Source organism: Oxyura jamaicensis, chromosome 25 (assembly GCF_011077185.1).
Source record: "Oxyura jamaicensis isolate SHBP4307 breed ruddy duck chromosome 25, BPBGC_Ojam_1.0, whole genome shotgun sequence".
In the NCBI taxonomy this organism is placed as follows: domain Eukaryota; kingdom Metazoa; phylum Chordata; class Aves; order Anseriformes; family Anatidae; genus Oxyura; species Oxyura jamaicensis.
The window spans coordinates 547,775-563,984 of NC_048917.1; the positions used below are offsets into that span (position 1 = coordinate 547,775).

The following is a 16,210-nucleotide window of genomic DNA, read 5'->3' on the forward strand; positions in this document are numbered from 1 at the left end:
GGGCTGGGGGGGTCTGGGGGTGGGGGGGATGGGGCTGGGGGGGTCCTGGGCTGAGGGATCTGGGGTTGGGGGGGTCCCGGGCTAAGGGGTCCCGAGCTGGGGGAGGTCCCAGCCCCAGTGTGAGGGGGTCCCGGTCTGAGGGGGTCCTGGGTCAATGGGGGGGATGTGGGTCCCTGCCTGGGGTGGGGGGATCTGATCTGAGGGGGTCCCGGTCCCAGTCTGAGGGGGCCCCGGTCCTGGTCTGAGGGGGTCCTGGACCCAGTCCTGGGCTGAGGGGTCCCTTTTAGAGGGGATCCACGGTCCAAGGAAGATTTGGGTCCCTGCCTGGGGTGGGGGGATCCAGTCTGAGGAGGGCCCAGATTTGAGGGGGGTCCTGCTTTGAGGGGGTCCCAAACTGAGGGGGTCCCGGTCCCTGTCCTGGCCCCACTGCATGGCACAGCCCCTCGTACCCCCATGCCTCGGAGCCTCACCCAGCCCCGAGTGGGGTCCCCCTGGAGCTGTGGGGTCCTCCCAGAGCTGTGGGGTCCCCCTGGAGCTCGTGGGGCTCCCCCAGGGCCCGACCTGGCCTCCACCAAGGGCTGGTCACAGCCCATGGCTGCCCCTCCATGGTGCTGCCCCCATGGGATCCACAGCACCCAGGGCTGAGGGGTCCCCAGGGGCTCTGGGTGGAGTGGCTCTGGGGACGGTGACCCCCCAAGGGGGACGTGCAGCCATCACTGACCTTTTCTCTGGGAATCTCGATAAATACATCAGAAATCTCTTGTGCTCCCTCTTGGGGGATTTGGGGTCTGGGGGGGATGCGGTAGAGCCCCGAGGCTGAGCAACGGGCACGGGAGGCAGGGTTCGTGCTGCCTGGGGTCGTTCTCCTTCATGCACGGTGTCTGTGGGTTCGCACAGCAGCTCCCGTCCCTCGTGCAGCCGAAGGCTTTGCCTTTCCTCCCGGTGCCACGGCCAGAGAGTTGGGAATGGACACACGGACAGCGTGCTGCGTGATCACTACGGGACGGTCTCGGCGCTTCACGGGGCTGGGAGGACGACAGCTGAGCGGTGAGCCATGCCCCATGCCCGTCAGGGCGGCAGAGCCCACCTCAGGTCCCCAGGGCTGAGGATTTCTGCTGTCTATGTGGTAGCCCACTGATGGCCCAGTGCTTTTGGGGCGAAGTCCGTGTTTGTGCCGGTCCTTGGCTCCTAAAAGTCAGTGCTTAGCCCTTGCTGTCCCATGGCATCTCCCAGGCAACTCCTTTATCCGCTGTTATCCGTCTGTGCTGTCATCCATTAGGGGATAACACCCAATGCCAGCCCGACCGTTTCCAGCCCTGATTCCCTCCGGCAGTGCTGGAGGAGAAGTTAACCCCTTCTGCCATAGCCAGTCCGAAGGGAACGAGTAAACCCATTTCACACGTCAGCATAAACTCGTCATCACGTGCTTTTATGCCGAGCTTTTCCACACCCTGATGCTCTCCTGCACAAACGCTGTGCAAGAGGGATGTCTCTGTTAGTCATAATCTCCGTGGGAAGGGGCTGTGGGAGGAATAGCTTTCTGGTGGTCAGAGCATTGCTCTGCCTCAATTTTCATCCCGTGTCTGGATGCGGTCCTAGAGGTGATGCTGCCCGTGGTACGGCGGTGCCCAGCTGTGACTTCAGTGCTCAGGGTGCAGAGCTATGGCCTGTGGGGCAGATTTTGGGGCAGCGCGGGCAAGTGAGGCCGAGGGAGCCTCTCTTTAGGTCGTTAGCTGGAGCAGGGCTGCCTTTGGAAAGCAGCTTTGGCGAGCTGGGGAGATGTGAGAGCAGCTCGTGCAAGGTCCTCCCCCAGGAGCAGAGCGAACGCAAGCACTGCTCTTGGAGGCACGAGTGTGGCGAGAGGGAGGCTCCGCTGGGAGGCCGAGTTGGGCAGGGAAGCTGGGGAGGGTCTCACGGGACCGCCCTGGGACGGGTGTGGGTGGCTGCTGGCACTGCGGTCGGGGAGGCAGTGTCCTCTGGGGTGGAGGGTCTCGGGCGCTGCTGGGTCCCTGCGATGATCTGAGCCTCTACTCAGATGTCTGTCCTGCAGGCTGTGGGACGAGTGTCGCGTCCCACGTCCCCTGGGCTGCGGCTTCATCGCAGGAGGTATCTCTGTGCCCCCTCCCCGAGCCCTGCGCCTCCAGCCTGCTGCCCCCAGGCCGTCCCGACTCCCTGCGTCCTGGGGGCTGCGTAGCTCCAGGTGGGATTTTAAACCCGTTCTCTGCTTCCTGCAAGGCAGGGGCTTTGCAGAGAGCCTGGCTGCCGGCCGACGGCTGTCCCCTGCCTCTGTGGGTGCAGCACCCACGCTCTCTGCAGCGCAGGAGGCTGCCGTGGGGTGATGGCCCGTGAAGGGCAGGGTGGCTGGAGGCAGAGGAAGGGGAGGTATTCAGCATGCAGCAGGTGCCGAGGCGATGCTCGCCGCGACAAATCCCTGTGATTCAGCCCCAAAGCATCTGCCATCGCCGGGGACTGAACGTTAACAAGCGGCCGAGGGGGCTGCTGTCACGCAGCCGCCTCTGCCGAGGCGCCTTGGGGCCCCCAGGAATGGGAGCTCCCCTGCACGGATTCGCTCCGGCATGCTTGGGAAGGACGGCGCTCCCCAGCTCCGCTCTGCCTGCGAGACCTCCACAAGTCCCTGCCGGCCTCAATCTTTCTGCTTCCCTGTTGCTGATGACAACGCAGGGCTGCGAAGGTGGGTGTTACATTCAGAGCTCTGTTGGCCTCCGGGTCTCCTTGCTCGCTGGCAGCACGCGTCCCTTGAGCCGTGCTGTGCGAGCCCTCCGGGTGCTCCCACGTGTGCCAGCAGGGATCTGGCAGCATCCTGCAGCCCGGCGTTGGGGACTGTGCGAGGTGTGGGTCTGCAGGCTACAGGTGCAGGGCTGTTTTTTCAGCCACGCCACTTAGGTACAGCACCCTTGGGTAGAAGCAACCAGAGCTCACTTACCTCCTATTGACTTCACTTTAAGAGCTGCCAGCCCCGATCATCTGTGAAAGCCTTCCAGCCCCGTGTCCTGGCTGCAGCTAATATGCTACAGAGGAAGAACAAACCACCCTGGCACCAATTCCTCTGCTTTCCACCCAGAACTGGCTGGAACGCAGGGCTCAAACACTTCCCCAGATACCTTAGCAGTGCCGGTTATAATTTCTCCCCCCTGGGTAAAACATCCAGTCCATTTGACCTCACAATTCTGGACAAGATCTTCCCTTTTAGCTATCTGAATTTGGCCTTTTTGGGTGTCTCGCCTGTCTCCGCACTTTTAGGATCAGACCAGAAGCTCCCACCTTTCCTTTGTGGTGTCTCCAGCAGTGGATGCTCTCTCCGTGGAAAGTGGGGTTGGAGAATGGAGTAGGATGGAGCCTTTTAAATGGGCTTGGTAATGGATTTCCCTTTAACTGATCACGTTTCCTAGCCATGTCTGCTGTTGCCCCAGCCACAGATAATAACCCCCTGGAGGCTACACAAGGCACTGAAATCTCCGGGGGAGGTGTGGAAGATGGAAGCAGAAGAGTCCTTTAGCAGCTCAGCGATATCCTCATCTCCCATAATTGCTCTCTTTAACCCCTGACGGTCTCACGGCCCCCTGTTCTCCTCCTGGCTTTTCGACGTGCTCAGCCCTGTTGTTTGTTTTTATACTTTTACTTATTTGCTCTTCAGAACCCCTTTATGCTCCTGTAATTAACCTCACACTGGTTTTTAGCGTTTGCCTCCGCTTAGTGTCACACGCCGCTGCTTGGTCCTGACTTCCCTGCGCAAAGCTGAATTGAGCAGCGCCGGGGCTGCTGTTACTCAGCGTCTCAGCTATTGCTTTGTGAATTCTCTCCCGTGTGCCACTTAAAACTAAGTCAAGAATGGCCTTCCCACTTCTTCCTGCTCCTCTCCTTGCTCCAAGCATGGAGCAGCGTGCTGAGCGTGGAGGTACTTTCTCTCTAAACTGTGTCCCGCTGCGCCGTGTATTTGTATGTGGGTGGTTCAAGTCCCTTATTATCATCCGCCGTTACCGCACCTTTGCTGGAGTCTGGTGCCATTTTGATCTTCTTCATCAAAGAAGCGAGCCTGCCACTTCTCTGCAGCCGCCTGGGCAGGGAGATAGAGTCTTGCAGGGATGTGATTGCATCTGGCCGTTTGACTGCTTTTCTTTGCAGCTCTCCCTGGCCGTTCTGCAGAGCTTGCAGCCAGATGTTTTGGTATTTCTTTGGCTTGTGTAACTCCTCTTACATCAAGATCAAGGGCCAGGCAGTTCACCTGTGTTTGCATGCTGCCCGGATGTTTGTAATGCCTGTTCCAGACCGCTGCAGGCTTTTATCGAATTCAACCTGCAACCAAACTGACTTCACAGAAATACTCGGTACAGAAATATCTTGTCCTTGATTTGCTTCTGTTAAGGCTTTGGTAGTTACTCCTGAGTCACGTTGCTGTGAGTCAGATCGCAGCTCTGCTGTGTGTCAGGAACCAGAACCTGATGGCCTTGCCTGGGGATTCCGCCCAGAACTTGGGTTTTGTACATTTAGGGGCTCCTTTGAGCTGATTTTCTTCAAGGCAGGCTTTGTTCTCAGCTGGCTGTAGCCAACCCGGAGCAGTAGAGCAGACAGGAGTGGGGAGTGCGTACCCAAGCCCGAATGCAGCCGGGCTGTACGGTGGGTTCAGCCTGATGTCCCCCAGCTCCTTACTGCACCGTGCTGCAGCAAGCCCTCAGCATCCCCATGTGGCAGGTGACTGCTGGATCTTCCCCGTACCCAGCACCGTCCTTTGGTTCTGGAGCTTCTACACCGCACGCTTTCTTCAAAGCACAAAGCCTAAGAGCGGCCTTCGTAGTGCTAAATTGGACATCTGTACCAGAAACCTAGCAGAAAAACCAGAAATGTCTCTGTTGTGCTGTGCAGATGACAAAATGGTTGGAGGGCAGGGCTGCTGATTTGATAAGATGGAACAAAATAAAAGCTTTAAGAGGGCCAAATGGAGCATCAGCTTTGATGAACAAACGGTGGACGAGGCTGTTCTGGAGAAAGAGTGACCAGACAAGGCAGGGAGGTCACTGGAGCGCCAGATGACCTTTATCTGCTTCAACTATTGAATTTCTAAGAGCATTAAGGGCTTACTTAGTCATGGTACCTAAGTGTCTCAGCAAAAAACCCACTTTGTTAACAGGCCTTCCAGCCTGGAGGACAAAAGTAACCGGAGCAGGATCCAGTGGCTGGCAGCTGGCAGAGGACAGCTGGGATTTGGAATAAGGTGCAGGCCGCTGGAGTGACTCCCTGAGGCAGATTAACCCGCTCAGGTGATTTTTAAATTACAAATGAACTTTTTTTTTTTTTTTCCCCAATCCATTCTCATTCAAGCAGGAGCGCAGAGAGGTGTCGCAGCTGCGCTGCACAGCCTGATGGCCAAAATCCAAATGGCCGTTTCTAATCTACTCTGTGCGGGCTCGGTGACATTTATTAGCTCCTGGCTTGCAGCACAGCTCGGAGCTGACTCCAAATCTTGGCTGGCAATTTGCTCTTCGTGGGTTGTGGAGACTGCTTTTCGAAGCGCTGGAGGTACAGGTAGGACAGAGCTTTGGGTCGTCCCTGAGATCCTTCTGAAGTCTCCATCGTTGTTTGAACAGGGGGGTTTCAGTGGGTTTGCTTAGCTGTGGTGTAGAAAATGTTGTAAATAGTGTAGGGACTTATTCCGGAGGATTTTATTTTTGCAAAGGAATGGAATTCGCCCCAATTAATGATGTATTGAGTATAAATGCACATGATGTCAAAACAATGCATTTAAATAGCTACAAACAAAACAATACAAAGTGCCAATCAAAAAGAAAATGTTCTTAGAAAAGCTGGCATAAAGAAAATAACAGAAAAAAGACAAATGTAACAGAACTTTCTCCTTGGCAACTCTCAAACTTCAGAGCAGATTTCAAAGGCTCTGTTACAGGGAGGTGATACCAGCTCCAGAAACCCCTCTTTTACTAGGAACTAGTTAGTCACCTGAGGATGTAGTTAGTGCAATAAATTGTTGGTTAAAATGGTTTAATCCCTGAAACATTGCCATTTTATATATCCGACTTTGCAGTCCTCAGCTACCGAAAATGAGATTTTTGTGATTATGGGGAAATGACTTGAGCAACTGGACAAAATCTGAGGCTGGGAAAGCTGCTTCTGTTTGGAAGAGAAAATGAGTTTTAGACACCATAAATGACTAATCCATGAAGCAACTAGTGAACGACCTTACAAGGGGAGAAGTAACTTTTGATTTATTCTACAGTAATACACAGAACCTGGATCAATATATCACTATCAAAGATATGCTTTTTTTTTTCACACCGACTGTAATGTACTCAAATTCAACATCCTTGTGAGGAAAAAGAGCCAAAAAAGTTGGCTGCAGAGAGAGCAGAATTTTGAAAAAGTCTTTAAACGACATAAAAAGATGAAGCTAGTTAAAAGGAAATTAAAAGGAACAGCTAAATGAGTAAAATCCTTGGCTCTGCCACGGAGAATGTTTAAAGCCGTGGTGTGAAGGTCTTGAGCAAACAGTCCTTGTTCTCTGCTTTTGCAGATGTCCTGCGTGTTCTCCGGGGGGCGAGCAGCAGGCTGGCAGGCGACTGGGTCGGAGAGGACATCTGGAGCAGCTGGTGGAGATGCTTCCCGAGGGCTGCAGGAGCGCAGGGACGACCGGAGAGGGCAGGGAACACGCTCCGTGGCACCAGGAGATGCCGAGGAGACTGAGGAGCTGACGCACAGCCAGGCCTCGGCAGCGAAGGAACGAGCCTTTCGCGGAGCTCCAGGAGGGACCCGAGTTTCTTTGAAAGCTGGCAGCCCCTCAAAGCTGCTGAAATTGAAGTCGAAGGACAAATTCACTCTGCAAGGACACAGTGGAAGGAGGTAAACTTGTTTCAGATCCTTCTGTTTTATTTTCTTTCCCCACTGGTCTGAGCTTCCCCCGTTTCAGGAGATATTTTGTTCTCATTTGTATGCTGACACGATATATATTTATTTGGAAGTTAAAAGTCCTTTTACCAGGCCAGTTTTAAGGAAACCATCCAGGCAACTCTGCCCTGATGCGCACATCAGGAGCAGGGAGGACACAAAATAAACAAAGCTATCACGCAGAAGGGAATGAATTCCTTGCATTACTGCTTACTGCAGTGTCATCCCAAGAAGGTTTCTGTATTTGCAACCTGCTGTGCAGAGGAAGATGGGCTTGAGCGGCTCTCTGGAATAAGTGTTGGTAGAGGAGGTTTAGGAGCAAACGTTGCCAAGGCCAAATGCAGTCACCCAAGGGTGCCGAAGGAGCGCAGTGGTGAAGGTGTTCAGCTGCTAAGGGGTTTGTGCTTTATTGCCTAACCCAGCCTTAGAGGGATGGAGGGTGACGAATAGGGTGCCAATGACTACAGGGAGTCCTGGACTGATTTAAGAACCAGAGTTAGTGTTCAAACAGCCTCAAATGGTTAGAAACAATGGTGTAGAATAATTTTATTAGCTGCTTGGATGAATGCAGCATGCTGGAGAAGAGTTTGATTTGGTTCTTATAGAGGGAAATCAAAGCTTGGAGGTGTATCCAGGCTCTCTGAAGGTGTAAGTGAGCTGGTGGGCCAGGGTGATGTAGTTAATACACTTGTACGTGGAGGTTCATGTGTTTCGAGCAAGTTTCCACACCACTGACCTACAAAGAAACTAACTTTTCTAGGGGTGAAGAGGCAGGCCCACAGATTAATAAGTGTTTACAAGAGTAAAGAGTCCATTTTCACAGTGGTGGCGGGTGCCAGTGGAAGCCTACAGAGGTCTGTGCTGGTATTCATGCTGATCAGCGCATTCAGATGGGATCCAGAAAAGACTGTGAATAGTAAGCTGGCAAAATTGTAGGGAAAAATGATTCAGGAGAGCCAAATCTAGGGCTGAATGCAAGAAATTGAAGAGGGTCCCATGATACTCGTGCATAAAATGGCAGATTATATTCAATTCAAATACATGCAAAGCAGAATTCAGAGGAAACAGAGCGGTGTGTACAGGGTGTTGATAGTATCTGTTGCAGCTGGCAATAGAGCTGACTGGAGGAGGTACAGAAATTCTGGCAAGGAGGCCAAAGCTGGCTTCTCTCTAAAGAACAGCTTATGGGGTAGAGCCCAGCTTGGGATGGGGTGAATTGAAGGGAGTGTGGCAGACAGCTGTGATAAAGGGGGAGAGACGTTTTTTTGCCATTTCCCACTGCATGAGAAGTGGGTGCATCAATGGATGTGGTCCATTCATATTGCTTTCCGAATCCATCTTCATATTGAAGGCGGAACGTGTTCAAAATGGGATTAGATGGGTTCACGGCAAAAATCAGGGTCAAGAAAAATCGGTCCAGGATGCAGACTTTCACATTTCCAGTGCTCAGTGAGTCAGAACGGCCAGGTGTGTCCTGTCCATGGACGAGGGACCAGCATGAATTCAGCTACGTGAAGTCAGTGATGTGAATTCAGGCACAGACATAGCTCAATAGCTACGGAGAAGATGGGCAGATAGAGCTGAACTGGAGAACTCCATGGGTTTCCACTGAAGCCTTGGGTGAAGGAAGAGACAAGGAAGCTCCTGGAGACACCAAGGGACACTCAGGAGTGGAGGGATGCCTTCAGTGCAGCTAGCTGGGACTTCTGTGCCCGCAGCTCCTTGAGTGTGAGAGCAGGAACCCCTTCGGCAGTGCCTGAGCTCATGCCCGTGGGCTAGTGACAAAGGGGTAGGTAACAGGAACATGACATGTTTTTCCTGAATGACTGAGTCCGTGACACAAGACAAATGTCAAGCCACTGAACAGGCAAATCTGTATCTTGGTTTTGCTTTCCTGTGAAATGAGATGGTTTCTTTACATGCCAGCTCTGCTTGTTGTAACATCTTCTGCATGGTTAAAGCTGCTACATCCCCAGCAGCGTGGTTGTGCTGGGTCCTCAGCAGTTTTACCAGAAAATAAGACAACAGAGCTGTCTGGGGACAAATATTGTCAGACTTCTCCACTTCCGTGGGTCTAAATGATGAACTGCCCCAGTCCTGGTGGTGCTTGTGGCCAGGCTGCTGTCTCGCCAGAGGACAGTATTGTCCCAGCTGCGCTGCAGAGATACGGCACGGTGCTGAAGCCTGCTGTGGTGCTGGATGCAGAGCTCTGCCCTGGGGCCAAGTTGTTGACCTAAGGCTGTTCCCTGCCCAAGTCATATGCTGGAGCTCTGGGAGGAGCAGATTGTAGCAGATTACAGATTGCTCGCCGCCGCTTCTGCTCTGTGGAAAATAAGTTTTGCCCTGCAAACCCCAGTGGTATCTCTTGGTCAGATTACAGACTTAACTGTTGAAAATAAATATATTAATGCTATGCTTTTAAAGCTTCAGTAGGGCATTTGAGTTCCTTTGCTGCGCTGCCTGGTTACAGTGGTAGCCTCAGTCTCGTAGCCCAGAAGAAAGCTATACAGCGGATTAAAACTGAGGTATATTCTAGATCTCCAAGAGCCTTGGGAAGTGGGACAATGGATTGGCACAATCTAAACGAAGACACGAACACAAACAGGCACACTGAAAACCTGGGCAAGGCAGGCAATCCCTGGAGCACCATAGGGTGAGTAATGTTGTATGAAGGAGAGCTGTAAACCAAAGGAAGTAGGGAAACAAACCAGTAAAAAACAGAGAAACCTCGTGGAAAAGATGGCTGGACCCAGCTGGGGCTTTGGTAGTGCTGGATACCTGTTCTGGGTATCTATCACTGAGCTCCTGGCCCAAATGGCAAGCAGAAAGAATCCGAGGAACAGCCAAAGAAGAAAAGAGTAGATTTTTTCTCAAATATATCAGAAACAAAGAGTGTGCCAAGGAGTTGACAGAGCCAGAACATGATCAGAGTATAAAAGGAGCAATTAGAAGAGACGATCCCATTGCAGAGAAACTGAAGCAATTATTTGCATTATTGTTGATTGTAGAAGAAAACATGGAGATTCCCATGCTGTAATTAACCTTCGTGGAGGCTCATCAGAGGATATGTCCAGAACTGAAAAGCCTGGAGCAGAGATTATGGATCCAATTGACAAAATGGACAATGATAAACCATCCGGGCTGGGTTGTCTCGCTTCAGACTTCTTAAGAAAGCCAAGAATGGAACTGCTGAATTAGAAATGGCAGGCTGTAAGAGCTCTCTCAAACACGGCTTTGCATATAAAGGCTGAAATATCGCACATTTGAAAATGTGTTCCGGAAAAGATCTGGAGAAGTAGATGTTGGCATTAGTTTGCTCTACACTACCAAAGAATGGTATTTGGAGGCAAATGGGTGCACATGAATCACTGGGGAAGAGGCAGCAGAGTTCTCTGAAGGGCCAGGCGAGACCGATTTATTTAGTAGACTCTATTGGGATTCCCAAAATGCCTTTGATAATGTCCTTCACCAAAGGGCTATAAGGAAAATAAACAGCCATAGGCTAAGACAAAAAAAAAGTGCAGGAAAGTAGAAGTGATTGGTGGAAAGGTCAGAACTGAGGTGGGAGTAAAGAGGCAGTTCTCCTGGGTGGCCAGTGCCAGAGTCCTGCAGAGACCTTGGGTGCCAGGAGAGGCTGAACAAGTTGATGCAGGAGAGGTGAATTAGGGGCTGCAAATATTCGTACGGCTGGCTCAGGGTGATGGAAAGGTATCAGGAAAAGCGTGATACCTGCCTGCCTCGTCCTCACTGTTCCTGTGTGTCTGCCTGTGACCGCAGCTGGAAGGAGGCTGGTAAGTCAGAGAGAGCCCAGGTCTGCAGCTGCAGCTGCTCCCACCTTGGTTTTATGCCCTAATTATCAATGAGTACAAGTGTTGGAGGGCAGGCCATTGCCACGGGGCTGTTTTCTCACTAATCGTACGGAGGAAAAGCAGCAGATCACTAAAAAAGAAGCTGGCAGCACCTACCCAGTTCTGGGGAGTCACCTGGGCTGGGTGGTGAGGTGGGCTTGCTGAGCAGGGTGCGTCCATTTCAATGTGGCTAATTGCAAAATGACATCCAGCAAAGCAGCGTTCACCTTTACGTAACAGGGAACCATCGTTTGGAAAACACAAAAGACCCGAAGGATAGATGACAAATACGAGTTGGAGATGCGAGCTGGTGTCTAAGGTGAGATGGATGTTTCTGCAAAGGAATCTTGAATAAGAGCAGAAAGGGAAAGTGTCTTTTCATTCATCCCTGTCTTATGGATGCTGCATCCACTACGGTGCTTCTACCTTTAAAAAGTCTGTTTGGAAAGGACAGAGAAAACAGCCACAAGTGAAATTCAGAGGCTAGGAAGTCTGCTTTTGAGAGAAAGCTCCAAGAGCTCGATGTGCTTTAAAGAAGGACCAAAAATGATCTGATTTTCATCTGCAGTTCACTGCAAGGGCAGAAGATTTCTGACAGTGGAAGGCTGAATAATCCCAGCTAGAGACTGAGGAAGGTCAAGTGGCTGAAGCGAAGCATAGATTCAAACAAGAAAGAGGGTGCAAGGTTTGAGCTGTGCAGAGGATTAACCATTGGGATGCTGGGCAGGTTTCTCAGCCATTTAGGACTTGAGGCTTAATGGTGAGCTTGGGCCTCCTGGGCTCTTGTATTGAGGAGCACATCGGTGACTCTTGCTGGTGGTCCCAGATTGTACCCTGCTGTCACGAGTGCAGGCTTCGCGTAGCTGATACCTGACTGTCCTGAAATCAGGGGGTCAGGATGGCTCTCATACTGCCTTGGGCTGATAGATCTCAGCCTTGGCCATCAGGAATTGCTTGTGAGGAGGACTAATTGCCAAGCTGTCTGCTGAGAAGACATTCCTTGGAGCAGAGACTCCTCTCTTCCTCCCTTCATCTCACATTTTGCCAAAATTCTGCTCTGGCCACAGATAACGTGTGTGAAATTCAAGCGCAAAGATGGTTTTTTGAGAAATGTAGGCTGTGAAATCAGGCTTATAAGTGAGCGCAAACTACACCCTTAACTGTGGAGTCCTTAGCCTGGCTTAGAAGGCTGCTAATCCCCATCTGCCAAAGAGGTAAATGACCTGGGGAGGCGTGGGGTGTTCCCATTACATCCGGGTTTTGTGCCTCCATGTGTGGCAGTGCTGAAGTAATTTGCTTCTCCTGTAATTAATTACTTGCTCTTGTGTCTACTCCGTATGCCCTTCATGTGAAAAATCCCCCTCATGCTAACCACCCCAGGGCTTACTGGAAATAGCTGGCATCACCTGGAACCCTCCGCTCTCTGCATCTCAAGTTAAAGAGAGATGGGGAGAAGCAGCTAAAATGATCAAGGGGATGAAGCAGCTGCCTTAGGAGACGGAAGAGACCTGAACTCCGGTTTGCAGAGGAGATGGTGGTAAGAGGGGGGAACGTGGCTGAGGTTTACAACATCATGGAGGTGCTGAATACAACGAAGGCAGAGCTGTCGTTCACCAAATCCCACAGCACTGGAACTATGTGCACTTGATGAATCTGGGAGGAGAGCCGTTTACAGCAGATAAAAGGAAGTTCATCTTTCCACAGCGGGAAGCGAAAGTGAGGAACTTGCTGCTGGAGGAGGCAAAGGAAATGTGGTAACAGCAGGGTCAAAAAGGGATCAGAAAACTTCAGAGGCAACAGGTCCGTCAGCAGAGACTGAAGGCAGCAGGCGGGGATTTCTTCTCTAACATTCCTGGCACAACAGGCGTGGATGCTGGGGGAGAACAAGGAGGATGCCCGCAGAGTGGCCAGGCTCGTCTGCATCCTGAAGAGCAGCTCCTCTTCTGCCAGAGACAGAGCCCCGGGCAAGGTGAGCATCTCGGGTGCAGGCAGGGGAGCTCCTAGGGCTGGAGCTGTAAGAGCCACGGGGGCCAGCACGGTTTCTGTCACGGCACCATTCAGCATCTCTCACAGCAAAATAGCAAGATTTATTTGCCATGCTGTGCTTTTAACAAAATACACTGACCCCTAGATGAGGACAAACGTTGCTTTCTCATAGGAGCAGACACAGTTGGAAAGCTAGAACCACAATATTTATCAGTGACTAAAACTTTGGATTCTTGCTTTCTGAGAGTTGATCGTAAAACTACCCTTTTTAGATGTTAATCTTCTTTAGGAAAATAAAATCATCTGGGAGAGCGGCAGCGTGTTTCAGCGCCGTGTTTCAGCGTGAGCCGCTCTGCGCCGGAGGGAAAGCCGAACCCGCGCTGCCCTGAGCAACATCCTCGCTCCGCTCTTCTGGGACCTCACAGCACTGATGGGGATTTGGCCCTTCTCCAGAGCTGAAATCAGCCGTGTAGGCAGTAAGTGTGCGTGCGTGTGCATTTGAGTGGGATGTTCTCCGACTCCCACGGTTGGCTTTTCTCTCTGGATGAATACGTGCTGCAAAATTTTTGCTCGAGCGGGTTTGCCAAGCACGTCCCCGGATGGCAGACCGTTACCTGCAGCCTCACCCCGGCTGTGCCACGGCAGCCAGCGCTGCCGGAGAAGCCTTTTCAGCGAGGCTCAGTGTTTGAGATGGCTGCTCCGCTGTGCTAGCAGCAGCTCGCCGCTGCTGAGCTAATGGCCTCGTCTGGGATTTTGCTGGAATAACCCATCACTCCTCCGTGGGCATTGCCACGGAGAGAGGCTGAGAGCAAAGAGAAAGGGTACAGAGAGGAGGAAGTACATCAGGAACAGCAGCTACTTTGTAGATTTCACTGCTTTTTGATGTCTCCCTGAAAGCAGGAGTGCCTGCCCCTCCCCGCCTCTCCTTCCTCTGCTGCAGACCTGCTGTGCTCATGAGCCAGCACAAGTGGGCTTGTGGTCGCAAGGTGACGTGGTGAGGGAAATGACTCCAGCTGCAGAACCACTGCTTTTTTGCCATTAACTTTCCAGCTGTGCCAGTTCCCCAGAGGGGGATGTCTTTGTGGCTTATCCCTTGCTGCTCACGGGGCAGCGCAGGGCCGGATGGGTGCAGGACCAACCCTTCCACTCTCAGCACTGGATTTCTGCCTCAGATATTTGCCCAGCTCTAGCACCAGCCCCAAGAGCATTTGCTCTCTCTTTGTATCTGTCCGTATCACCGCCGCTTGCTGCATCCATCCTGGGAAGGACGCTCTCCAAAGCACGTGGAGCGAATCGCCCTTTGCAGCTTGCCACCACCCAGCGAGGGCTGCAGGGGCCGGGGAGAGGAGAAGCTCTGCTGGCTCCTGGTCTGGCACTGCCGAGTGCAAGAGCTTTTATTCTGTGTCACGCACGGTCTGCCTGCGTGGCCTGTGGCAGCAGGTCCGGTCACCGTTAATACTGCTGTTACCACTCCTTGAACTACGGTAACTTGCATCGCAAATCGCACCTCTTGTATCCGCTGCGTTCGGCGTTGAACTGCAAAATCAGGCATTGTATAAAAACAAAGGGCAGAGCGTGTGTGTGCGCGCATGTGTGAGTGTGCCTGGGCGCTCTGCGGAAACCTGAGGTGGAAATTTGATGTAGGAACCTGTCACAAGAACGTGCCCTCTACGTGGGAGGGAGCGTGTTTGATTGCCTGCCTAGAGCGGCTGCATGGGCAGCCTTTGTTTCGGAAGTTATGTAAGGAGATTTTGAGTGCTGCTTAAGTGCTTGGCTGACTGGTTTGTCCTACCAGAAGTGCCTGTGCTTTCTCCCGTTGCACGAGCTCTCAGGAGACGCCTGGGAGCTCAGGATGCAGAGCTGGAGCGTGTGGGCCTGCTGCTGACTCTGATGACGGGGAGAAGACAGGGTTCCCATCTGTGCATCCATCGCATCCTAGCCCTGCGCCGGGAGCTCCTGGAGATGGACCCTTCTGCTCAAAATCAGGTGCTCGTAGGAAAATCCGGGTGGGAAGGGACCTCGGGAGGTCACCTGGCCCGTGGCTGCCGCCACGCGCACCAGGAGGCCTCCGTCACTGGTCGTGCCTTTTCTCCAGACCCGTCCCTGGAGCTCCCAAAGCTGAGCGCCCCTCCTCGCCAAAGGATACCCGGTAACTAGTTTTTCTCTCCTAAACTGTCATCCCCGCACTGTCCGAAATCTAACCAGTGCTTCTGAGCACATCAAGGACAAAGGCAGAGTTATGAATCCGCTCTAGCACAGAGATAAGACTCAGTATAATTAGAAACTTTTTATGTGAAGAAATGAATCAAAGCTCCTTCTACTCCTGGGACATTTTAACTCTTCACAGCTTCTATTATTAGTTGCAAAACAGTTTTCTTCTCAGTTTCAGGCTAGAAAAACCTGAAGTAAGAAAGAAGTCCACACTGAACTGACCCTGCTGAGCTGCTTGACCCCATGGACAAACAAGTGCCGGCGGAGCGTGGGAGACATCTAAGGGCACCTCTGGGCTGTCACACGGAGCACTGGAAAATGGCTTTAAGGCTGGAAAGCCAACGTGTCATTCAGCCTTGTGAGTGGGCAGGGGAAAGGAGACTGCTGGGTGTGACAGGAGCTCGACCTGTGCCATAAGCAGAGAGGTGTATGATTGCTGCAGGATGCGGCACGGAGCAGGAGGACAGAAAACTGTGCCCACGGTGCCACTTCTCTGCTCAGTCCAGTGCAAAACCCCAATCTTCAGCTGTCTGCAACTAAAGTTAAGTTGTTCTAATTAAACTTTTCTAGGTAGAAAAAAAAAAAGTGAAGAACGAAAAGATTTAGCTGTACCATGAACGGAAATTTGGGTGCAAACTTGTGCATTTACCGGCTTTCAGGCCTGGTGAGCAGCTACAGCTCTTCCCCAGTCTGGGCCCAAACAGAGAACCTCGGATTTCATTAGTTCCCCGCTAAATATTCCTATTGTCTTTATTGTAGAAGGCCAGGAGGGTTGCCTTGACCAGACAGCCAGGAGCCTCAGGTCTTGTTTGGGCTCCAGGTGGTTTTAGCTGTGTTTAGCAGCTGCCTGTTGGTCAGTGCCCATTGCGTGACCTGAGCCTGAGTTCTCATCATGAACTCAGCTAAAGGGCTGATGAAGCCAGGCGTCTCTGTGTAGCAAACAACAGCCCTTTCTGTTAAGTGAAGCTGGAGGAGGCTACTGGGCAACTTCCAAACTTCAGCTGGGAACCAGCAAGAAGGCAGTGTTAACAAAACACATGGAAATGAATCCAAGCGTGTGCAAGACTGAGGAGGAAGAATTCACTGCTGGGAATGGCAGGCTCCGCTTGGCAGTGACTTCAGGGTGCTGATGACTTGTCACCCTGTGGTGCTCGAGGAAGACCTGACCTCTCCAGTGTGAAGCTACCAAGGGCAAATCGTGCCTGACCAGCCGAGTGATTTGCCTCCTGTGAGATGACAGACGAGAGCAGGGG

The 16,210-nt window shown here is 52.2% G+C and overlaps 1 protein-coding gene and 1 long non-coding RNA gene across 9 annotated transcripts in view; one reads left to right on the top strand and one right to left on the bottom strand.

Moving 5' to 3' along the window:
• Positions 1–16,210, bottom strand: part of LOC118178144 — a 21,103-nt gene that overhangs the window by 3,915 nt on the left and 978 nt on the right. Inside the window, exon 2 of the long non-coding RNA XR_004756093.1 lies at positions 13,387–13,397. This is a non-coding gene — a long non-coding RNA (uncharacterized LOC118178144). The remainder of the gene's footprint in view (positions 1–13,386; positions 13,398–16,210) is intronic.
• LOC118178140 overlaps positions 2,070–16,210 on the top strand; it is a 26,187-nt gene continuing 12,046 nt past the window's right edge. For 2 of the 8 annotated variants that reach the window (XR_004756085.1, XR_004756089.1), the window contains exon 1: positions 12,744–15,315. Coding sequence is in view for 1 of the 8 variants with exons in the window: in XM_035346429.1 (XP_035202320.1) it covers positions 6,542–6,867; positions 9,449–9,565 (443 nt within the window). In the remaining 7 variants the exon portion in view is untranslated. Of the gene's footprint in view, positions 5,277–6,541; positions 6,868–9,448; positions 9,566–12,743; positions 15,316–16,210 lie in introns of those variants that run through there. The other 6 variants (XM_035346429.1, XR_004756091.1, XR_004756086.1 and 3 more) reach the window with 6 other exon arrangements.